Source organism: Semicossyphus pulcher, unplaced genomic scaffold, assembly GCF_022749685.1.
Source record: "Semicossyphus pulcher isolate SPU_LCO1_2020_fin unplaced genomic scaffold, fSemPul1.0.p SCAF_3, whole genome shotgun sequence".
Taxonomy (NCBI): domain Eukaryota; kingdom Metazoa; phylum Chordata; class Actinopteri; order Labriformes; family Labridae; genus Semicossyphus; species Semicossyphus pulcher.
This window is the reverse complement of record NW_027211704.1, coordinates 32,114,401-32,140,296: the sequence shown is the minus strand read 5'-3', so window position 1 is coordinate 32,140,296 and position 25,896 is coordinate 32,114,401. Positions and strand designations below refer to the sequence as shown.

Sequence of the window (25,896 nt, the reverse complement as noted above, 5' to 3'; positions counted from 1 at the left end):
AAAAAATGATATAATTAAAGAATTAAATCAATAAGGACTGATTAAAATGTAATGTTTAGGTTAAAAATGATAACAGTAAACAGTCAATAAAGGCACAAAATTAAAGAGATTTTAACATAGATTTTAAGTCGAGATGAAACAGCATTTCGAGAGTATCTATCTTCCGTATCGTGACGTATTTCCGAGTGAAACAGGACGTGCAGGCGGGACATATCATTAGAGGGATTTGATTTGATCGTTGAGAAGTGGGCGTAGACAGACGTTCTCCACAGCGCAGTAGCTAGCTAACTGACCGAGCGTTCTTGGTGCTCTGCGGCTAAATGTTGCAGATTGATTGGTTGAAATTGTTTGGTGCTAACTTACGTAAGCGTGCGGGAAATTTAGTTTTACCGGAAGAAAAAATGATCGGATTTTGATATAAGAATACGAAGAAATTGATTTTCTGTATTTTTTTGGCCTGTATTGTCAAATAGATGCACAATATTACCGGGGATGTGACCTAAAAGGATTAAAACAACATTTTTCATTTCACCTCGACTTTAAAAGTGGCCTCTTTGGTTTCTGACCTGAGGAACTATACTAGCATATGCTGTGTTCGCAATGCCATTCTATGTACAACATACTATATACTATGTTCTACATACTGCATACTGCGTTCTGCTGTAGTATGGTGTACAGAGGAGCTTTTCAAATTAATTTTGCAGTATGCTACACCAGGCGAAAATAAACAATAACCGTCGCTTCTTTAGCTAAAGCGTCCCCTTCTGCTGGAATGCTGCTGCTGTCCGTCATTTCAACTGCCGAGATTTTTTACGAATCAGTACGACATCTGGGTATTTTTGGCATACAGCACATTTTGCTTTTGTTGCATACTCCTATTACTCCTTGGACTCCAATTAGTGGTTGATTTATACTCAGCTACAACACTGAAAAATCTCTTCTGTAAATCACAAGAATGCAGTTTAAAGACAGAGTTGTTTGGTGGTCTTTTTCAGGACAAAAGCTTGTCTGGACATAAGACCTCAAATTCTTGAGTTTTGTTTGTTTGAAATGATAAAATGCTGATTTAGTAACGGCCTTAATGTGGATGCTGGAGCTCACATGTGAGTCAATTAAAACACCAAGATTTCTAACTTTATAGCTTGGATGTTAAACTAAGCATAACTTTTATTACCTGATGCCAAATAAAATGATTTATGTCTTTTCTTCCTCTAATATAAGAAAATGTTATTACATTCTGTCATTTTCTTGCTCTTAACATTGATAGAGGGATTCTTTGGTCATTGGTTTAAGTAAATCTGAGTGTCGTTTGCGTAGCTGTGATAAGCTACATTCATGTCTTGTGTGATTTGACTCAGAGGGAGCATGTACATGTTGAATAGCTGTGGCCCAAGAATCAAACCCTGAGGGACTCCAAATGTCACGGTGATTTGCTCAGATTTAGGCCAACACTGAGATAACATATAGAACCTACCTTTGTGATCTGAAAAGCCTGCAGACTGCAAGATCGAGAGTCCTATCCAATGTGGATAGTCCATCCAAGCTGTATTTTCCAGAAGTATTTTATGGTCCGCTGTAACCGAGGCTGTGCTTCAGTCTAGCAGCCCCAAAATTGTTGTTTTACATGGCGGTGCTGTAAAGTTGTCTGAAGCCACATTGCTCTTTATTTATTTGATGTTGGGGGTTCTAGGTTGTGTTTTTTGAGCAGCAGACAGGTGACTAAGGGTGCATCATTGCTTATTTTTAGCTGTAATCTTTGCTGTCTTAAAAAAGATCTACAGCACACCATTTGCGCACACACTCCACACTCCCATGTCACGACACCACTGGCCTCTGTCAAGCTGATGATGTAACACACACAGCAGCCCTAATCATAGGAGACACTCTGGGATCATATCTTCAATATACATCTCTGTCTTTATCTTTCAGGGAGGCTCATATCCTATCCATGTGTCTATTTTTGCTCTGTTCAGTTCTCTATTATTCACTCCTCCCTGATTCTTTACTTTCTTTCCCCTTCAGCTGCTCCTTTCTGTTACTAAGGGAATGCTGCTCTCCTCTTCCTCCCACCCTTCCTTTCTCTCTCTCTCTTTGTGTCTCCCTGGAGTGGCAGTGGTAACAGAGCGTTACATTATACCAGATGCCTCTTAACATGCACAACTGGAGTGGAACTATATTTTCAGGAGAGAGAGCACAGAGACCCCGAGTGGTGCTCCTGAGGGGAGAATGTTGCTGTGAAAAGAAAATGTGCGCCAAATGCTACAATGTCGGCATTTTGACTATTTAACTTGCACTCTAGATTCAGTATACACCGATCAGATGTTACAGTGTGACCACTGTATCTCAATACAAAGGCACCTGGCAGTGGGTGGGATATGTTAGGCAGCAAGTGAACATCTTGTCCTTGATGTTGATGTGCCCGTACTGATCCCTGTCCACTGCTGAGAGCTCCTACAATGGGCAGGTGAGCATCAGAACTGGACCACCTCGCTTACCTGGGGAAGACATGGCACCAGGATGCACCATGGGAAGAAGGCAAGCCCGCAAAGGCAGTGTGATGCTGTGCTGGGAAACCTTGGGTCCTGATTCATGTGGATGTTATTTTGACAGGTACCACCTACCTGAACACTGTTGCAGACCATGTACACCCCTTAATTTAAACAGTATTCCCTAATGGCCTCTTTCAGCAGGATAATGCGCCCTGCCACACTGCAGACATGGTTCAGGAATGGTTTGAGGAACACGACAACGAGTTCGAGGTGTTTACTTGGCCTCCAAATTCCCCAGATCTCAATCCACTCGAGCATCTGTGGGATGTGCTGGTTAAACAAGTCCGATCCATGGAGGCCCCACCTCGCAGCTTACAGGACTTAATGGCTCTGCTGCTCACGTTTTGGTGCCAGATAACTCAGCACACCTTCAGAGGTCGAGTGGAGTCCATGCCTCGAGTCAGGTCTGTTTTGGTGGCAAAAGGAGGACCTACACAATATTAGGCAGGTGGTCATAATGTTATGGCTGATCGGTGTATGTTCAGAATACAAAATAGTGTCACAAAAAATGTTTAATCACTGGGAAACCATTAGGTGTAACAAATGTAATGAATTACAAGGTCACTAACATGACGGATCTCAGCTCCATCAATCAGGTTTATGTGTTAAAAAATGCTAACTATGTAGCATTTAGGCAGTTTTTCTTGGCCACTTGGGGCCAGCGCAACAAACCTTTAACACAGCAGTGACATGTCATCTTATGGTGAACATGTCCTTATCATTCATCTGTAGTCATGTTTCTGGCCTCCTAAGACATGTAGATCTATAATAATAATACATTTATATAGTGCTTTTCATGATACTTAAAGTCACTTTACATTATTAAAACAACTAAAGAAACAAAATAAGAGGAGAAGAAACACAATAAGAGGAAACCAAACAATTAAAACAATGAAAAAATCAGCATCAGAGGTTAGAAGCAGTTCACTCTTTTTCAGTCGTGTAGCTCTGTTTTGGTCTTCACCACTTTTCACTAAATGCTCCAATATACTCAACAGCTAGTCGCTAACTTTGTCTGTGGCTTGGTCCTGAAAACAAACTGTCTGCTGTTGCAGTAATGGAGGTCTGTGATAGATGTGAGGGGCTGCACGGTGGTTAGTGTTGTTCCCTCACAGCTAAAAGGTTCCTGGTTTGAATCCCGGTTCTGTAGTAGTGGGCCTTTCTGTGTGGAGTCTGCATGTTCTCCCCGTGCATGCGTGGGTTCCCTCCTGGTGCTCCGGCTTCCTCACACAGTCTAAAGACATGGTCGTTAGGTTCAATGGTGACTCTAAATTGCCTGTAAGTGTGAGCGTGAAAGGTTGTCTGTCTCTGTGTGTCAGCCCTGTGATTGACTGAACAGGATAAGCGGTATAGATGATGGATGGATGGATGGATGTGAGCCTGAACAGAAGACACAGTTTTAGGCCTGTAGTACATAAACAATATGTGCTAAAATATGCTAAAACTGTTGACATGAACTGAAACCAGAGTGATGGTTATGAGCAACTCCCACATAGCAGCTACACAATTTGTTTTCAGTGTAAACTATTGATTAGTTTAGTCTTAAGCCTCGGTTTTAACAAGTGGCTTATGCGAACTGCCCTCCAGAAATAGAGCCTTGGTTTCAGAGAGAATGACAACAGACAAACTGGGCTGACAGTTCTGCTTTTCCAGTACTCGCAGGGGTTTCAATCTAAACTTACTGTTGCGTCACAGAAAAGGTCGACATGAGGACAATCATTTGATGATCATAAATATACAATTCTATTTAAATCTGCTCAGTAGGAGCCGTGTGTGTCTCACAGCCTCTGATGCTGCCTGTTATCTGCTGACAGTGTTGGTGAGCAGCCAAAACAACTTAAAAGCTGTTTTCAGATCACCAGTGTGCTGTCCTGTCATTTCAGCTCGCTCTGTGTGTTTGTGTGTTTTCGCTTCACACAGCATGTTTGCTCTAAAATGAACTAAGAACACAGAAGTGGTTACTTTTACCTTCAACAAGCACAACAGTAGTAGTAGTAGTTGGATGTAAAGCTTTGCAGCCCTCAGAGGTACCGTTAGAAAGAACATGGAGGCTTTGCGAGGCTGTATCAGCTTCTTTTGCACCTACAGACAGAGCAAACCAACAAGCGTGTTAACTCCACACATCTGCTCATAATCACTCAACTGTTAGTTTAAGTTTATTTCAAGGATTACAACAGGCCTGTGACTTGCAGTATTTTCCCATATTAGTTTTTTATGTCTGTGTTATCAAAGAACGACAAACATCTCTGTCTTCATCCCAGTGAAACATATTCAGCACATTTACCAGTATAGCTGCTGAGCATTGTATACTGTTAAACTATTGTTTACATCACTTGGCATCCTGTGAAAACACTCTATAGACAGGCCATATGTGATGTATGGAGAGCTGAACAGTATGTGATGTTAACCACAGCGGGAGTGTGAAAAACGCCTGTGAGCCGAGCATGTACAGTTTACGGTTAATGTCCTGAGAAAAGCCTGCCGACATGTCTGAATGTAAAGATCAGATATGTCGAGTCAGCCCTACTTTATATTTATTTACCTAAAATCTCCTGTTTAACTCACACATGTACAATAGTGTTTAGAATCTGACATCCGGTATCACGATGGGGTCATTCTTTAATGTGGTTTATGTTTGGTACCCTACATTACATCTGTTATGTTGAACTACTTGGTTAGAAATAAAGGTTTTGGTTTGAGTTAGAGAACTTCTAATATGAGTAAAAACTGAAATAACTTTGTTACATACAGCTCCGGAAAAAATTAAGAGACCACTGCAAAGATCAGTTTTTCTCTGTTTCTAATATTTATAGGTTTGTGTTTGTATTAGTGCTGTCAATCGATTAAAATATTTAATGGTGGGGCGCAGGTTTAGCTCGGTTGGTAGAGCAGGCGCCCCATGTACAGAGGCCACAGTCCTCGTCGCACTGACCGCAGGTTTGACTCCCAGTCTGCTGATCATTTTGGTGCATGTCATCCCCCGCTCTCTCCTCCCAACGTTTCCTGTCTATCTTCAGCTGTCCCATCAATTAAAGGCAAAAAAGCCCCAAAAATTGTCTTAAAAAAATAATTGTAAGAATAACAGAATAACCTCAGAGGTACTGCATGCTCAAAAAACATACTGAAAGCATAACAATGCAAACTTAGACTTAGACTCAACTTTATTGATCCCTTTGGGATGACTCCCTCTGGGAAATTCAGTAAAGCCCAACTGAAGCCCAACTGAAGCCCAACAAGCAACAACAGACGGCATGTTGACCTGAATGTAACATTCCTAAGTAATCAGTCACTGAGTCTGCAGCAGGAGATACAAATAACATCATTTTAGCCAAAGTTTAATCACTTAAAGACATTTTTCACAACCTGGTGCTCCCTGCATCAGCTGTGTGCTCAGCCAGCAAGTACTATTAAGACTCGACGTACTCCGGTGGTAACTCCGTTCACATCGACAGCAAATACAAATAACTTGGTCTTGTCCATAGAACCATCTAGCAGGGTTTTGAGTCTATGCTTGACATTTAAAAGATGTTTTCTTTACCCATTTCTGCTCACGGAGGTTTGTTTCTGCACGCTATCCACAACATTGCAGCTGCAACGCTTCCGGATTTCACAAACTACGGGGCGGGCGGACGGACGTCAAAATAAATAGTGGAGTTAAAAGGGAATGTACGTTAACGCGTTATAATCGCGTTAACTTTGACAGTCCTAATTTGTATAAAATGAACTTTTGTTTTATTGTAAACAACATTTCTTCTACTTCCAAATCAAATATTCTCATTTAGGTATTTGTAAAAAATACTCTTAGCTTAGTGTTAGCTAGTGCTAAACAACAAAGAAACACACAGCACAATAAACGTTATTTCTAAGGTTAAATACTCGCCGTCATCTGCAGGTTTGTTCCGTAGTTGGTTTTGATCCCTACTTCAGATAAAGTTTAGAGGCGCGTCCTGCACTGAACTGACACAGGTTGGTGAAGCTGTCAGCCACAAAGTGGTTGACACACAGGTTTTTGCCGACTGTGCCTGTGATGTCATCAAAAATGATCTTCAACCGCTCCGCTCTTATGTCCGCTGATGCAAAGAGTTATGCTGGTCTGTGCAACCAACAACTGAGCAGTTTGCATTTTTAGACCTATGCTAATGGCGAGTGGTGACTCCAGTGCTTACAAGGGAAAAAAATGGTGGCTGCACCTTTGCAAAGATCTGCTTAAGTGGGTGGACCCGAGAGCTCTGGGGGCGAGCTCTGGGGATGGTGTTATCCAAATAAGCGCCCTGAGTCCCCTTTCTCCGTAAGAAGGGGAGGCCAATCAGAGCAGCTTGATAAAACACATGGTTTCGTGTCTTGCCAGCCCACAACAAACTGACTTGATTGTCTATTTTCACAGTTTCTGTGTCAGTAGGCACTTCAGAGACCCACATGTATGTGCATAAACACTGAAAAAGTGAGTTTTACATAATATGTGAGCTTTAAGAAAACCAAAAAGATGCAAACAAGATGTTTTCAAACCTCGAATAATGCAAAGAAACCAAGTTCATCTTCATGTTTAAACAACAGAATACAAATGTTTTAACTCAGAGTTCACAGATCAGTATCTGGTGGAATAACATGCTTTTTAATCACAGCTTTCATGCGTCTTGGCTCATGCTCTCCACCAGTCTGTCACAGTCACGTTAGGCCGCTCTTTGTGCGATGGCTTGTGACCGTCCATCTCCCTCTTGATCACATTCAAGAGGTTTTCAATGGACACATCCATGCCCCTGACCACCCAATGCAGACTTCATGCAGACCGAACTTCAACACTTTCTAATAACATTTTCATTATTTTAAATGTATAATGATTTAAATGGTAAAGTTTTTGATGAACTCTAATAACCTCTGTGTCTCCTGTGTGTTCATGTCTCCTTCAGATCAGTAAGCAGCATCTGCAGACGGTCAAAGAGCGTTTCCAGGCGTTCCTCAGCGGAGACACACAGATCGTAGCTGACGAAGCTTTCATCAACGCCGTCCAGAGCTACTACGACGTGAGTCTGTTCATCTGTTACTTGGACATCTAACTCTACCACCAGTTTACTCACAATTCTAAGAGTTTTGTATGTTACTAAACCATGATACTTGATGACAGTATTAAATGTGTTCATAAATTAAAGCAATGCAAACATTTTTTTTCATACAGTTTTGCTAAATTAACACAAACATATTGATCCTGAACAATTCTGAACACAGAAACAAAATATATTAAAGGCTCCAGAAGCTTTTTAATCTACAAAAAAAATAAAACCCCTACATTTGTGTTTTTGCTAATTATGATGTCATTTCTGGAAGCAAATACTTCGTATTAAAATCTCTACCACCTAAAAGTTTATGTAAGTTATGCTGTTATAACTGTTATAGTTTCTACTATCGATCAATTTAAACAGGATTATGTGAACCAGATCTCCTGCAGCCCGATCCCAGTCATCCCCTGTTGCCTGCACATTTAACACAGTGCACAGTTGGATCCCACAGGATCCGTGTCCGGCGCGTTCCGTCTGTGCCGCGGTTCTTGTCCGTCAGACGGCACGAGCCCTCGCTCACAGGAAGCGTGTCTGATCTGCATCGCAGCGGAGCGCTGACCCTAGCAGCTGGATTTGCGAGATCACAAGATCGCGGGAGAACTACGTTATCGGTCGAGAAATGCGAAATCACCCGATAACATCAACGTTAAACAGAGCAACACAAAAACAACAGTTCAGTTTGCACAGGCGAGGTTGATTATCTGCTCATCTAGAGATCATTCAGTGATTTTTGTGCTTCTACCATGGCTGAGTACACTACTTAATTAGAAGTGTTCTTTTGTCAAGATTTCAGTGTGTTGTTGTTATGAAAAAAGGAAAAAACGTGAGTCTGTACCGGTCTGTACATGATGTTTTATTTTGAAATGACCGGATGCTGTATGCTGCTTTCGTGTGTGACTTCCTGTTTGGAACAATCTGCTCTGTTCAGCTTGACGCATGCTTGAAGCGGCCTCCGTCAAAAATAGACCCGGAGATGGACCGTGGCGCGTGCTGTGGAATCAATATGATTGACTTGAATGGGTGCGATCGACTCCGGAAGTCGCGGTGCACAGGGAACGTGCCGGAGACGGATCCTGTGGAATTTGAGGGTTATATAATGACATCATCAATGAAAGAACAATGTGCTAACACTAAAGACAGAAACCTTAGCTTGGGGTTGCAATAACAATGAAGGCTCAAATATTAATATTTTTAATTTAGATGAATTAAAAAGGATAATGCACAAAATGTTTTCACAGGTTAACTCCATAATGCTGCCTTTGAGTATCTGACCTCTGACTTCTCTGTGGATGAGAGAAACGCTGCCTCCACGTAAAATCGATTTTATTTTATTTATTTATTTTTTATTATTGCACATATCTACGACATTTATGACATTTCACATCCCTAAACTGCCTTCAGCAGGCTGTTTTGTTCCCCTTGTGAGCCTTCACTTGTTTAAAATTAATCGGTCGTAGCACCAAAACTAATAATGGGGTCAAAAGTGTCTGAGCCTCGGCGGAGGACACTCGTCTTGGATCTGATAAATGATGCAGAGGTTACTCCGAGCTCCTCGGGGCATTTTTAATCATGTTCCTCGAGTCGGAGGGTTTGATCTGCGCAGAGCAGAAGAGGGGAATAAAATGTGATGAAAGAAAGTCAGAGTCTTTTCTGCTTCTCACATTAGAACTACTTTGGACTGAATTGTTCATTAGCAGTTTGGCATTCGTGACGCACCACAGGCAGTGAGGCACAAGCAGGATGAGCTTCAGCTCTCCGATTTGCATCTTTTTTTTAATGCACCCAAACAACAAATCTTACATTTGTAATACACCCAGACAAAACAAACACTAATACTGTATAATAAAAACATCATTTTTTAAAGATAATGAGCCATCTAATTGGGTTCACTGAGCTGAAACAAATACAGTTTAATACAGCAGCTATGCGCTCAATCTTTTTAACGGTTTGATGTTCAGTATTTTTATGCTTCCTTGTTTCATAAAACAATACTCATCAAGTTCTTACGATTTGCAGCATCATATACATTTGAAAGAAAAAGCATGCTACTTGGATGAGGTATTTGTAAAAACAGGTTCTGAACATGTTTGTAAAATGTGCCCTGTTAGTGAATTTGTTAATGTACAGTATCAACCTTTTGCTCTTGGTTAAGCTTAGTCAAATGGTTAGATGTTAATCTAGTAGAAGGTTCCTGGTTCGATTCCTTGTTCTGACGTAGGGCGTCGGTTCCCTCCGCGTTCTCCGGCTTCCACAGTCCAAAGACATGCTGGCTAGGTTCATTAGTGACTCTAAACTGAGGTGTGAATGTGAGCGTGACAGGTTCGTCTGTGTGTCAGCTCTGTGACTGACTGGCAGTTAGTCCAGGTGTTACCCCGCCTCTCGCCCCAATGACAGCTGGGATAGGCTCCAGTCCCCCCCCACGACCCTGAACAGGATAAGCGGTTTAGATAATGGATGGATGAATGGATTGAACCAAAATATTAAACCAAGCTGTGATCTTTGTCTAACCTTCAGAATCGGATGCAAGTGTACATAATCCATACAGAAATTGCAGGAAGGTATAAGGAAAACAAACCTTTTGTATAAATGCACTTTCAGATTGTTTAAGTTCCTTGAATTTACAGCTCTCCTAAACATTTATTTTTCTATAAAGTTTACTTTTTGTCCATTGTGTCTATATTTGTAGGACAGCTGAAGACAGAAAATATGCGGAGACCCATACTGATGTAAGAGACGCCTACTTTAAGTAGTAACAGAAATCTGAGTAAAAAAACATTTACATTGTATTCAACATCATAGCACTTCTTTACTGAATCAGTGAAAAACAAGTCTTTTAATAAAAAATAATTGAAGTGTTTTGTTGAATTAATAAACTTTCATTTACACTATCTCAAACATAACATTAGGATACTAAATGCATTGCTGTTTTTTTCCAACATTTTGTCAAGAACTCAAACCAGGTTTAATATCAGGCAAAGTTCGGTACACGGGTAATCAATCCAACAAGGCAACAGTGTCAAAATCGAGTGGCAAGAGGGCAGGTTGGAACACAAACGAGGTCAAGGCTTACGTGAGTCAGAGTGCTGTGAGAATGCTGGAACGTGACGACAAAAAATGTAACTTAACTAAAGTGCAGACACGACACATACCTTACCCATTTAGACTCATGCACACAGGAGTATTGTGTATGTGCTGTTGATTTCATCCTGATTCTATGTAAGCTTTATGTTTGTTTGTCTTTTTTAACCTAATGTAAAAGCCTAACCAGCGTCAGGGCTTCAAGTTAGCCTAGCTAGATTCACACATTGTTTGCCTATGTACTACATGTGACAAATAGCTTCTCATACATCCACACATCCATGACAAACATACCATTGCACAGAGACAATTCAAGTTGGTTTACACGGGCAGAGACAAACATTACAATGACATTTAAAAACAACTAGCAATAAAAAACCTGATAAAATAACTTATTAATTAAATGCAATAATAAAAAATTTATAGTGCAGAAATATATTGAACGTTGTCCCAAATGAAACAAAGGAAATAAAAATGCTGTGGGGAATAAAAGTAATCAAAGTTTGTAACAACAGACGTCAGATAAGTTTTTGTTCAAGCTGATCCAGGAACAAGTTTAAAGGAGGCATTTGGAGATCTAAGATGTTTGGAACAAAAACAAAGCAGAGCTTCTGTGTTTGGTTGGCGGTGCTGACACGTTGACTGGCGTCTCCTTATCAGTTAATGTGGCAGCACAAGCAAGCCAAATGAGAACGGTGTGATATTTAACAGATGAAGCTGGTGGCACAGGTTATCCAATTCAATTAAACCCTAAAGCTCTCAGCTCGGCTTTAGCTTCAGGCTAAAACTGATGCAGGCGGACACACTGAGAGGTGGTGAGACAGAAATAGAAAGACACGGGCTAACTGAGACAAAAGGTTACAAAGAGCTTGGCAGGTTCAACAGCAGGTGACAGGTATTTACCGCCCGTCAATCACAGGCATGTTTACAGTCTTTCAAACATGACGAACAGTCTATTTGTATTTAGTGCCGTATGCAGAGAAATTCAGAGTCTCTTTCTGGAAACAGATGTTGATGCTGAATTTATAATGTGATTCTTCAATGCTGTAAACATAAAATTCATTTCAATAGATCTCCATTACCGTGGGGTGGACACATACAACTCACCCATCAGTTATCTATACCGCTAACCTGTTCAGGGTCGCAGGCGGGCCCAGCTGTCATTGGGCGAGAGGCAGGTACACCCTGGACTGATCACCAGTCAATCACACAGCTGACACATGGAGACAACTTAGCACGCTCACACTCACACTCACACCTACAGGCAACTTAGAGTCACTAATAAATCTGACGAGCATGTCTTTGGACTGTGGGAGGAAGCCGGAGGGAGCCCATGCATGTACGGGGAAACATTTTTATGGGGGGGACCAACCCTTTCCACTAGCCTCAAATGCCCCCCTCAGTGTTTTTTCAGCCCTGTCTTACATTAGCGCAAAGTGGTGAACAGTGCAGCTCAACTGCTGCACGTTTCGGACAGCAATTTCCATTGTTGGCTGTGGCTCAGTGGTAGAGTCCGTCGTCTCTAAACAAGGGTTCGATCCCTGACTACAGTCACATGTCGAAGTGTCCTTGGGCGAGACACTGAACCTCGAATTGCTCCCGAAGGCATAGCCATCAGGATTGGCACTTAGGTCTTTGCCATCAGTGTGTTAATATCTGTGTGAAAGAATGAATGTGACATGTCATGTAAAAGCGCTTTGAGTGGTCGCAGGACTAGAAAAGCGATATAGAAGTACAGTCCATTTTCAAACTCAGCACCAACATTGTTCAAGGAGCTCTGGCTTTCTTAAAAAGCAAAAACAATCAATAACTGCCAAAAGGAATATCTGTGTTACTATGTTACAAATGTTGCAAATAACAAATGTTTGAATTTCAAGTAGGTGTATAAATCGAAGACGTTAAAAAAAAATGTATAAAATGTGGTAAGTGGTGCACTGAGTGTAGGAGGAGTGAGTTTTTAGCTGCATCCTTTTAAATAGAGTTTGCTGTAAATAAGGAACATAAAGTTCCATAGAGTTCCTTTGGGTAAATATATAATCTTTCACTTCCTCAAACTGTTTGCAGGTCTTCCTGAAAAGCGACCGTGTGTCCCGGATGGTGCAGAGCGGCGGCTGCTCGGCCAGCGACTCGCGGGAGGTTTTTAAGAAGCATATAGAGAAGCGTGTGCGCAGCCTGCCGGAGATCGACGGCCTCAGCAAAGAGACGGTGCTGAGCTCCTGGATGGCGAAGTTTGACACCATCTACCGCGGTGAAGAGGACCCCAGGAAGCACCAGCAGAGGATGACGGCCAGCGCCGCCTCCGAGCTCATCCTCAGCAAGGACCAGCTGTACGAGATGTTCCAGTCGATCCTGGGCATCAAGAAGTTTGAGCACCAGCTCCTCTACAACGCCTGCCAGGTCAGTCATCCAGTCATTTAAGTTTATTCTGCATTTTGGATTAAAAAACTTGTTTAAGTTTCCTTAAGTCTTCTGGCCTTAAATCTCTTTTGAAACGTGAGTCTGTCCTTTGACTCAAACCTCACTGTTGATGAGTAGATCAAGAGTTATTTTACCATATTTTTTTGTGTTTTAATCATACAGTTGATGTTATTTTCTGTTGTTGAAGAAGCTGGTGTAGTAGGTGGTTGCAGCCTTCACCTGATCCCATCTGGGCTGAGGGGGGGCCTTGCCAGCTTTGCACTTTATGAGCTGAATGAAACGATATTAAAAAGTTCACAACACGGAGACAATGAGAGATTTGTGTGGCTGTCTGTGGAGATTATTCTTCAAGAAAGAGTGCAGAGCTTAGTGTGCAACACAGGGAGAGGTGCTAAAATGTTTTTACTATTATCATCTACACTCTGGTTTAAATGGTGTGCCCCATCGAGCCTGCGAGTGATGTGCGAAATGTCTCGGTCATGTTGTTGTTCTAAATGGTATTTCTATAAAAAACTGTAATTTAATATAATGTACTGTATTTGAGTTTAACCAATCTACCTGCCTGTCTACGTACCCACCTGTCTACTGCTACCTCTGTTACCGTGCGTGTTCCATTAGCTAAAGCTAACAAGCAAGTGGTCCATGAATGGCAGAGAGAGGTAGTTTTACATGTCTTGCATTGGCACGAATGCAGTGCCCTCTTCTTCCTGAACACTCTTTCTTTTGCTCATCTTGCACCGTTATGAGGCAGCATACGTTCATGTGTTTGGGGGGAGTGGCTTTGACATGTTTTACAGTTTCTTGTCTATCTGAGCTTTAATGATTATTGACTGAAGTCCCACTGAAGTCTGTACATATATATAGCTCAGGAAAAAATGAAGAGACCCCTCCAAATGTTCCTTAAATCAGCACATCTCTCTACATGTCACGGCCAGCCCAATCCAGACGTGAACCATTGAAAACCTCTTGAATGTGATCAAGAAGAAGATTGACGGTCACAAGCCATGGAACAAAGATGAGCTGCTCCAAGAGCGGCCTAACGTCACCCAACAGCACTGTGACAGACTGGAGGAGAACATGCAGAGATGCATGAATGCTGTGATTAGAAACCAGGTTATTCACCAGATACTGATTTGTGAACTCCTCCTGAGTATTCTGTCAGTGCTACAATTTCATTCAGCAGACGCTTTGGTCCAAAGCGACGTACATCTGAGAGTTTATACAACACAGACAAGGATCAAGACAGGAGGGAACAAAGTCAGTAAGAGCCAACAAACAGCTTCAAGTGCGACAGGCAGTGCACAGGCCTAAAGAAGCTGTCGTTTAACCATGAAGATGAACTTGTTTTCTTTGCAGTATTCGAGCTCAGAAAAACATCTCTTGGTTTTCTTAACCGTTGTAATTTTCTGCAAATAAAAGACCTAAATGAGAATATTTTATTTGGAAGTAGGAGAAATGTTGTTTACAATAAAACAAATGTTCATTTTACTCAAACACAAAACTATAAATAGAAGAACCAGAGAAAAACTTTCTCTCTTTCTTTTTTCCGGAGCTGTAAACTATGACCTTTAAAAGAATGTGTTTCCTCTCTGTCACCTCTAACATGGTTTGAGGTTTAGTAAAGGTCTTATTCATGGCTCAGCAGTGAACATTGGAAGGCCTGCAAACAGGTGTCTACAATGTCTGAGTCGGGACTTTCCAGCCTGACTTCCTTCCCAAGATGGACCGTGCCTTCACTCTCACCAGTTTGGCATGTTAACTTTCAGGTGATCAGTTCACCTGAAGCTTTCAGAAAGGAGCATGACATGAAACAGTGTGTAAAAAGCTTTTATAACATGTTGAATATCTTCATGTAAAGAAAGAGCTTCATTCAGACGTGTTTGGAGGTTTTTTAAGGTCTGTGGCAGATGAACGCAGAAGATCAGTCCAAGCATGGGGGAGGAGGAACGATGAGAGGGGTTTCCATGCATACATGATCCACTATGTAAGGGCCAGGTATTGTATCATGCTGGATGGAAGATTAGTTATTAATATATGCAGAGTGTAATGGTAATAACGGAGAGCTGGGCTTTAAAGCAGATTGATGTGGTAATGATGTGTCCAGTCGTCGGCAGCTGCAGACTGGCCTTCAGGTCCTCAGCTTTCTTTTGTGTGAACATGCAGACACTGAGGGGGATGAATCCCGCTCACTGTCAGAGCTGCTCCTTTCTTTTATCTTCTCCATTCTCTTTACAGTTTCATTCAAACATGGGCTGAGGGAGGCAGCACAGTATGTCCACTTTAAACACATTTGATCCTCACTCTCCACCCTGGGCCATGAAGAAGGCAGTGTTCTTTCCGGATCAACAATAGAGCTCCTGACCGAAGTGATGCACCAAAATACAAATTCCTGTGTAAACCTACATGGCAATAAGCACAGGCTGTGAAAAAGACAGAGAGATCTAAGCAAGTGTTTTAGTGTTAAGCAAAATCTTTGCAAAAAGAACCTGTAAACACATGCACCTGATTCTCTAATCTGGCACTGGGTTGTGGTGGCAGCAGGCTAATGAAGGTGGTCCAGACGTCCTTTCCCCAACGTTTTCTATCTTCAAAAGGTCGACTGGTAGCAAAGCCACATATTCCTGAGACGTTCCCTAATAAGATCAATAATCTCTCAGGTGTGTCGTGGGTTTACTCCAGGGTCTCCTGCTGGTAAGGTGTGCCCAGAAACTCCTCCTCACTTAAACCAAACAGAGTATTAATACTGTTGGGAAGGTGTCCACAATTCAGGTGTGAACTGCGGACAATTTCAGGTCTTCCAAATTCCCCCTATAATGTATAAAGGCTTTTCCAACTGCTACCAATAACAGTCCCTGACTGGAGAAACAGACACACAGTGGATGTTGATCTTGTAAATATCAACCTCGCTGGCTGACCTCATGCCTCCTTGGAGAGCCTTGTTCCATGTCCACCTCCCAACTCCATCCATTATCTACACCGCTTATCCTGTTCAGAGTCGCAGGGGGGCTGGAGCCTATCCCAGCTGTCATTGGGCGAAAGGCGGGGTACACCCTGGACTGATTGCCAGTCAATCACAGGGCTGACACAGAGAGACAGACAAACTTTCGCACTCACACCCACACCTATGGGCAATTTAGAGTCACCAATGTACATGACCCACACATGCACAGGGAGAACATGCAAACACTTTGGGTTGAAACTTTGGTTGTGACCTTCTAGCTGTGAGGCAACAGAGCTAACCACTGCACCACCGTGCAGCCCATCTCCCAACTAGATAGTGAATTTTTCCTGCCATGACTCTTAATTCTAAATCTTACCTGCACATTCACACAGTCATTGATTGTTTGCTGCAGCTGCAGCTGTGTTTCTTTTAGTCTGGATTATGTGTTATAGTCTAGTATTATAGTTTTACTGTCTTCTGTAAAACATGTGGCTTTGCTACCAGTAGACTTGTCAATGTTTGTGATTGGTCACATGCTGCAAACACTGCCCCTTTTATGTGAACATGCTCATGGCTATATAGGTTAACCCTTTTTGTACCTATAGCTCTCTACTCCTGCGACCACTCAAAGCTGCTTTTACACAACATGTCACATTCACCCTTTCACACACTGATGACAAAGGCCAAAGTGCCAATCTCCTATCAGATCTATGCCCATTCATACCCGATGGCTATGCCTTTGGGTGCAAAGTGTCTTGCTCAAGGACACTTTGACATGTGACTGTAGCAGCCAGGGATCAAACCACCAACCTTCTGATTAAGAGACGGCTGACTCTACCACAGCCGCCTCACCATTGCAACCTTTTAGGGTTAGAGAACTACTCCTGGTTTGTTGAGCTCCCTTCATTTTACAGTCTTCTTGTCTCCTCTCTGTCCCTACCTGATCTGTAGTTAGTCCTCTGTACTTTAATTTAATCTCTGTTAGATTACTGCGACTAATTGTATCCTGGTTCAGCCTGACATCAATCTCACGCCTTCAGCTGGAACAGCACGCAGCTGCTCGGCCTTTAACAAGAGCCTCTCTACACTAGTTACAATTATGTTTCAGAAATAAATTTAAGATCATAATGACCACCTTTAATGGTCTATCCCCAGAGTGTCATTGCTGAATAACTGCTCCTCTATGTCCCTTCATCACATATTCAGGACATGCAAACTCCACACAGAAAGGCCCGCTACGTCTGAACAGGGCTCGACCCAGGATCCTTCCAGCTGTGAGTCGACAGCGCTAACCACTGCTCCACCATGACGTCAAATCAAACACAAAATGAGATAATTATCATCATCCTTAGACAAAAGTAATTTTCATTTCAGTTGATCTTTGATCCCCATCTATTGCAAAGACTACAGCTCAGGTATGGAAAAATTAAATCAGTAATTTATTAGTCAGTATTTTTGGTGTCTTCATTCTGATCAAGTCCTCCGAGGGGGCCTGCAGAAAAGACAGAGGAGGAGCGGACAGATAGAGACGGGATTGGGGAGGGAGTGTAAATTGGAAAAAGAGGAGGAAGAGAGAGTTGAACTGTGAAGAGCGAGGTGGTGATTAGGAGGAGGCAGACAGGAAGAGAGGCGCGGGCATTATAAGAAACAAAAGACATTTCCACTAAATGAGCTATTTGTTTTCCAGTTATCAGCGCTGAGAGTAAATATTGGCTTCTCGGTGCGAGAGCTGCACTCTGAGGATAATAACTGCCAATTAAAATCCAAAAGCACCAGGCCGCTGTAAATAACTAAAGTTACACAAAACGTATTGTTACTGCGAACAGAGCGCTCGCTGGGGGGACGAGGTGCTGATGGTTTTCGAGGCTTCAGTTTAACCCAAGCTGCTCTTCCTGAACAGGATACAGTTCAGCAGTATGTAAAGCCCTCTTAAAATACAGACAGATGGCTTGCTGAGTTAAAAGATGATACGACATTTAAGAACTTCTGCACAAATATTATTTTTACGCACATAAAACACATGCACATCATTTACTCTCAATCCAAACGCACAGCAGAGTGTACGAGGTAATCCTTTAATCCACATTGTGAGCTTGGAAATCCCTCCACTAAAGAGATGTGGAAACATCTCTTGCCACACAAGCTTATGTTGTGACTTTGGCGCCATGCAGCAGGCTAATGCAGAGTGTGTGTGACTTGGAGATAACCCCAGTCGGAACCAGTCTAGCACAGATGCAGGTTATAGCAGCTGGTTTGGGATTTGTCTCCTGCTGTCATCCTTTTGTTGCCTGTGTCTCCGGCTGGATGCTTCTGGAGAGCCAGACAGAGTTCTCCCCCTCCTTCCATGTTTCAAAGCAACATGTTGCTGCCCTCATTAGCCAAGTGATTGCTGTCGGGCCCACGCACCCTGAGCCGGAGGCGGTACATCTCTATAGCTCAACCCAAGGGACATGCAAATATGAGCTAACATTGTGTCAGTGTTGTTTCCTGCAGCAGAAGCTGCATGAAGTTTTACATCTTAAATAATCTCAAAGATTTTTAAATGAAAGTCTGTCAAGTCACTATCTATCGCCGAATGAGGTAACACGGAAAGAATCACAAGCGGCGCCCAGTTAGTGACGCGTTTCCATCACCCAGCAGTGGTTGGTCTGCCAGAGAGGGTAGGTGGAGCTAAGCGGCTGCTTTTCCGCTCTCTGCAAGTGTTGCGAGTAAACAGTAATGTACTATGGCTGAACAAACAAAGAAAAGATCGATGACTACAGATAAAACTTCAACAATAAGTGAAAATCCAAAGAAAAAGAAACAAACTCGACGCTCAGATGAAGCAAACAGTCTAAAAAGGAAAGCGACCGTCAGCCAGGAAAATCAAGAGTTACAACCAGAGCCAACCGTGGATGTCACACATGCAACACTGTCTGGATATCTGGGAAGTGTGCTCCTGCAATTACTGTTTATCACCATAGGTGCAGCCAAAGAGAACGAAACTGAGATCTTCGAGATTACAACTTTAAAGGGGGATTCTGGTATTTACGAGCCCTTTTTGTTTTTGCATATTTTGCGTGTAAATGACTAATAGGTACACAAAGTTTGGGGATTCCTCGAGTAGATTCCCTGCTACATATTTTTGGAGACAACCGACTGATCAAAGGCACATTGTCAAGTTCTTGTTTTTGCTGCTGACAGGCTCAGATTCTCATTCTACGTGTCTAAAACATTACAGAAGGGATCCTAAAGAGGAAGAAATTTTTGTTACAGGATAAGATGTTTTTTTATGCTCACAAACAGAAACACTCTTTTCAAAGCCACTAGACTCCATTGACAAAAGCCTAAATTTTAAGGGGGTGTTAAATGTGTCGGGATAATCCGAACGGCTTCATAACACAGCAACAAAAAACTCTGGTTGTCGTGTTGAAAAAAAAATCGCTCTCAAATAAGTAATGGTAACAAAGGTAGCGGGCAGCACGGTGTAAGTTAAGATAATTTGTTTCAAGAGCCATTTCGTTTCTTTGAACATGTGTAACACTAGCTATTCGATTAAGTTGAAACCAAAAACTTTAAATTTTAAAGTGTTTTCCTCGGCTGTTTAAAAGTCAACCATTTCGTTTTAACTGGCGAGCAATGCATCTCGGGATACGGTGGGCCCATCGGAAGCATCCTTCGCGGCCGGAGAAATGGAGGACTCATTTGTCGGCCGCACCTAAAGGAGCCTTCCGCATTAGGACAGCCTTCGACGTGCTTCTTTGATGCAATCGGCCTTCAAATACGGCCTTCGAAGGCTGCAGCCCCTGTATTGGGACGCAGCTTATATCAACACATCCCCTCTTTCATGATATGCAAACTTTTCTACCTCAGCAATTTCTATTGTTAAAAAAACAAGTGCATGAAAACTTACCTGGTCATGTTTTATCATCCAAATGACATTTTTCAAGAATGAATTCCCATGGAGCTCATTCCCTGGACACTTTCTGGTCGTCCTGAATTCTCACAGCAGCTTGGATCTGCGGGGAAACTCAAACCAAGTTTACTGTGATGACTGACAGCAGATCTGTTGTCAGCAGTGCTGTTTTCATTATGTTGTTTATTACTGGGAGCTCAGCAGGCTCAGAAAGGAGATTTGCTGATGAGCGTTTCTACATTTTGGCTAAATATAACCCTTTCATGGAAAACTACTTGTTTAATTTAGCTTTTAAAATGGATAAATATGAGCGAAACAGATGAAAGGACAAGTTGATATGAAAACAAATCAGTGTGTTTTGCACTTGAGCGAGCTCCATGCATGTAGCAGCCATGTTGTTTGTACCGTGAGTTAAAACAGGCCTTTGAGCGGCCACAGCAGCAAATGAGATGATTGTTCTCCAACAAACATCATAAAGAGCAGCGGGTCAAACAGCGAGGCACGTCCCTTTTGATGAATGCGCCGTCGGCAGTAATGATGGCTGGAGCCGGGAGACAAATTGAATTGCAGGCCGAGGCAGCGGATATGTCGTGATGGAAGGGGGGAGTGGGTGTTCTTTCCTTTTTATCAGATGGGTTTCAACCATTAGAGCTGCGGTGGGGAAAGCAGCCACTGAAAGCCTCGCGCTGGTCACATCAGACTGGAGACAACACCCTGAAAGCATTGTGAGTGCTGAGAGTCCATGGATCGATAAAATAATCAATGATGATTTCAATAATCAATTCAAGGATCAGTTTACTGACATTTAAAATGATTCAACAGCAACATTCCTCTTTCTAAATCAGGACAACACTGTGTGATCCACTGGGAAGCTTTTTACCTGTTACTACTTCTTACCCAAGAAAGAGTCAAGAAAGGCTTTAGGGACAACGAAGAACGTGTTGCTGGTATATTTTAAGAAAGACACTTTTCAATGCCAGCAACACAAACAAGTATTTTCAGCTGTATTTGGTCCGAAGCAAAAATATCAGAAACTGATATTTTCAAACCAGAACAAATAAAACTTTAAAACAGAACTTTTTGCATAGATAAATGCCAGGAGCAGAAAGAGAGACATTTTAAGTTAGGGCAGTTTTACACTTCGATCATTCGCCTTTTTTAAGTCTTTTATACCATTGCTAACTTCTTTGTAGCTATGCTAACAGCGCAGCAGGTCTATGAGTCCACAAGTTTTGGTCCACAATTGGATGTGAAATCCTGAAGACTTGAGTTTTCATTTAGTGCAAATATGAGTTGGTTGTGTTTTTAAAGTGTTTAAAACCATGGTTCTCAAGTGGAGGGTCGGGGCCCAAAAGTGGGTCGCGGATGTGTGCTTGAAAAAAAAAAAAAGGTGTGGCAAAAGGTCGATGCTGCGCTTTTATTTTGAAGGACATGGGCTTCCTATGATGTGCGTGCAGCAGAAGTGTAGTTTACTCACACTTGTAACTTGATGAGCCTGACAGTATTTGCATGTATGTTGCACTTATTTCTTAAAAAAAGCTGCTAATTGAATGAATTGTAGAGGTAATGTTTTTGTCCCACTGCTACCTGCTACCTCATACTGTTGTGTTGCGAAACTACTGTGATGTTTCGTTCCGACTCAGGTCCAAAGGGCACCATTTTTTATTAAATACGTTTGAGTGATGGAGAAATTTGGGTTGTGTTTTGTCATTAAGGAGATGAAGGAGGGCCCTGCGGTAAGACCAATTGAAAACCACTGGTTTAAAATATTGGATGGATTGCAATGAAATGAAAAGCAGGCACATTTATGCACCGTCAGTGTGGACGGGACTTGATTGCGCTTTGCCTCTCAGGCTTTAGACTCCTGGTTTTCTCTGACAGTTTGGAACAGCAAGGAGCAGAAGCGCCGTATGGGGGAGAAAAAGTTACAACGATTGTCAGTGCCCATGAATGACAGGGGCCCTAAAAAATATTAGAAAATGTTAAATGATCGAACCTATCGCTATAGGAGAATACTTTCTTCACAGTGTACTCATAAAAAAAGATTCGGACAGCCTCGGCCCAGACTCCAAACCTGGGGCAAGCGCTTCTTGCTGACAGTGACGAGTGTCGGTGAAGGTTTAGCATCACATCTCAACATCCGAAGGGAAAATAAAAAGAATTCCCGAAAAGAAAGGAAAGAAAAGAAAGACAGGAGAAGGCTGTCAACGTGACACAAACTACTTTTGCTCCCGTAACATTTTTAGTTACTTCACATGTTCGTGTTTGTCTGTTAAAACATTTCATCCTTCTCTGCACTGTTATATTTTTAGGGTTGGCATGGTTTGTGGTGGTGAAGTCGTGAAGTTGTGGGGCACAATGTGATATTTATAATTAGGCCCAATATCCCTGCCTGCGCCCATGGCAACCAGCAGCATCCTCCCCAGCATTGGTAACTTAATACAAATGGAAATGAGACTTAGGCAGTTTTGGCAGCACAGAAGTTAAAAATAATGTGCATGTTACAAATACAAAACTGATGTGAAGCCAACAATAGGAAAACAATGTGTAAGACAGTCACAACATGTCATCATTTGTCTGTTTGCAAACAGACCTGGAACAGTAAGACATTTAAATCTGCTTCATGGCTGCAGGTGCAGAGATCTCACATTTGTCTGCAGACAGTATTATTAGAAGCAATGGAACTTGACTGTATATTAGCTATTAGCAACTTATTATGTTGTAGTTTGATAAAAATCATTATTTACAGATGCATTCATAATGAAGTTTCATAGGTTGCAGGCTTGATAAGCAACGCTGACTAAAGAAGGAGAAGAGCCCCAGGGTAGAAGTATAAGGAACTTAACACACTTCTGGTGTTGGAGGCTCTGATTGCTGACATGTTCGCACATGAACTGCAGCACAATAAGTCACTTAAGTTCAAGCTGAAATTGCATGGCACAGTTTGACACAGTTAAAGAAATGTGAACTACAGGATGACCAACACTGAGCTCCACCTTTCATCTTGCAGTTATGAACTGTGTGCACCCTCTGCAGCCCCCACATGAGCGCCATGCATGTGCAGAACAGCTTTCACGCCTGTTGCTTCATGCAGGCTTTATTGTCTCAGCTCATTGCTCGATTTAAATGCTGCTGAAAATTAGAACTCCGCTTTCATGTTGGCATTTAAAAACACGGCTGGCTGAGCAAAACTTTTTTCATCAAACTATCAAACTAAGCAGTGAGACTGGGGTGATCGAATGCAGAAACAACTACTTGAATAATCAATTTTAAAAACTATTTACACATTAAGCTCCAATAACTTTGATAATTGACCAGTGGTTAAAGACAACAACATGCAACAACATACTTTTAAAACTGGATTGACCAAACTGTCTCCCAGAGAAAAACTGCCGCGAGTAAAAAGACGGATCAACTGTTTAACTGGCCAATTTTGATCCATGCAACTCTACTTTAAACACTAGATTTTATTTTACAATGCTTCGGTAAAGAAATCTTTCAAAACAAACACAGCAGCACTGTGAGGCCTCTAAACGTGCCAGGCCCTGCGCGGACACTCATTTTTAACACCCTGTGCAACAGCTCTGAACTTTTGCTTAATTAAATTTAGAGTCAGGATGTAGTTGTAAAGGTTTTGCCCTTTTGTCTACCGAAGCTTTTCTCATTCATCCGAGAGACGCAAGACGCAACATGTAAGCCTGCGATCACAAACAGTTTCCGACAGCTTCCTCCCGTTTGTTCTCCACTTGTGTTTTCTCGTTCTGTGTCAGTCTGTGTAAATGCTCTGCCAGCTTGCTGTCCATGAAAGGTAAACATGACAGGGTAGGACGTGCACTCTGGTTGATAATCCAGTACAAGCACACAGTATTGCTGTGAAACCCTCGTATTCTCTGTGCATATATTTGCTCTGATAACACAAACGATGGCTGAGAGTCCAAATAACATGCAACAAAGACCTGCTGCTTCCCTGCTCCAACAGAGACCTTGAACACTTTGAAGTACATCTCCGCTGTTAAGATGACATTTGGCCTCGGCAGAGAGAGAGACAGTGAGAGAGAGAGCGTGTGTGTGTGTGTGTGTGTGTGTGTGCGTGAGCACAGATAAAAAAAATATGACAAATACCTCAAAGACATTCTTGAAACGTTTAAACGGTTGTACACACATGTAAGCGCTGAACAGACAGAGCCACACGGACGCTCAAACACTCCCCAGTGCCCTTTATCCTCTTGTATGTAGTTGTCATGGCAACTGTACACACAGGCTACTGCTCATTTCCCCCTCCCCACCCTCGTCCCTGTGATTGCTTTTCTTTTAATCACTATCAGGGTTTGGGCCTGTTAATCCATCCAGAGGAGAGAGAGACTAGTTTTAATGAGCGGAGAGGGGAGAAGGTGAGGAAAGGAAGGAGGAGGAAGCAGTGATGCTACTAATCAAATGATGCTGATGATCAATCAGTCGATCAATTTATTTGTCAAGTGTAATCATGTAAAATAAAATTACAGTGAAAAACCCGTTCAGTTCCTTCAATTTGTGCTTAAACAGCAGAGAGCAGCATCAGTCTTTCTCTCCTCTGTCAGATCGGTAACCAGATCGACCACGTACACTGTAAAAACAACTAGACATGGTAACTAATAATTCATTGTCAGTTTAAGTTAGGCAGGAGTTATACTTGCTTTTAACTATGCGTTTGCGTGTGCATTATGGCTGCCCCGCAGACATCTGCCTGTTGATTTGCGCACACCTTAAGAGCTCTGCCAGGGATGATGTCAAGGTGCATGAATTTTCCTTTTGAGGGCTCTGCAAAGAACTGCCCTTGATGTTACTGGTGGGCAGGGGTCCTCGGCGCCACCTCACCTGCATAGAGTGTTCAGTTTATCTGATGCACTTGCTGCTAAAATTACTCTGTCATAGTTCTACATCCAGCCTGCATGTTTCTGGTGTTGGAAGCTGAAGGCTCCTGCTTTACCTAACTCCTGTTCTAGATGTGTAACAACATCCTTCTTGCTCGTTTGCCTGATGAGGACGCTCGACTCCAGCTCTGCATTATTATTTCAGGGAGGGTTTTTTTTCCTGCCAATTCTTTTTTAATTATCAACTCAGAACAAACAAACAAACCGCAACTTATTACTGTTATCTGTACTCACATATCTCTCAGCAGTAATTGAGTTGCTAGGCAGAGGGCTAATTCTGTTTGCATTCCATTTATGTGTTGCAGTTCCCGGCTCTGGTTATGCTCATGCTGTCTCACGGGCTCTCCTAATATCATTAGATACACCTGTGCTTTTTCATGCTACGACGAGTCATCAGTCAGAGTTCAAATTCTTAACTCAGTGAGACAACAAGCAGAAGTACAGCAATATAAACTGCTGCAACCAGTTACAATACAAAACAGAGTACCGTCCCTCTGTTTAAATGTAATGGTCCCAAAAAGAGCCGTAAACACGCTGCAAGAGATGTTTTATATATATATTTATAATGGGATAAGATAATCCTTTATTGATCCCCAGGGGGGAAATCCGGGATTGTGGTTAATGGATAGTGGTTGCATAATGGTTTATGGTTTATGGTTTATGGTTTTATGGATAATGGTTTAATTCCATACAGGCTTCCAAGGTCATAGTGCTGTGCATGTTGACTGTTTGGCACGATGTACCTGAGAAGTCAAAAAGAAAGGAACCATCATAAATACACGTTTTTCATCTGCGATATGATGTGGAAATGTCTGCTAATAGATACGACTTTTTTTTTGCACGGTGGTTAGCGCTGTTGCTTCACAGCTGGAGGGTCACTGGTGTGGAGTTTGCATGTTCTCCCCGTGCATGCGTGGGTTCACTCCGGGGTCTCCAGCTTCCTCCCACAGACCAAACACATGCTCGTTAGGTTAATTGGTGACTCTCAAATTGCTCATAGGTGTGAGTGTGAAAGGTTGCCTGTCTCTGTGTGTCAGCCCTGTGATTGACT

General features: G+C 42.2%; 1 protein-coding gene across 12 annotated transcripts in view; it reads left to right on the top strand.

The window, feature by feature from the left end:
* Positions 1-25,896, top strand: part of cadpsa (Ca2+-dependent activator protein for secretion a) — a 186,166-nt gene that overhangs the window by 28,427 nt on the left and 131,843 nt on the right. For all 12 annotated transcript variants that reach the window (XM_069677542.1, XM_069677539.1, XM_069677541.1 and 9 more), the window contains exons 2-3: positions 7,457-7,570; positions 12,746-13,078. In XM_069677542.1, the coding sequence (XP_069533643.1) occupies positions 7,457-7,570; positions 12,746-13,078 (447 nt within the window). The remainder of the gene's footprint in view (positions 1-7,456; positions 7,571-12,745; positions 13,079-25,896) is intronic.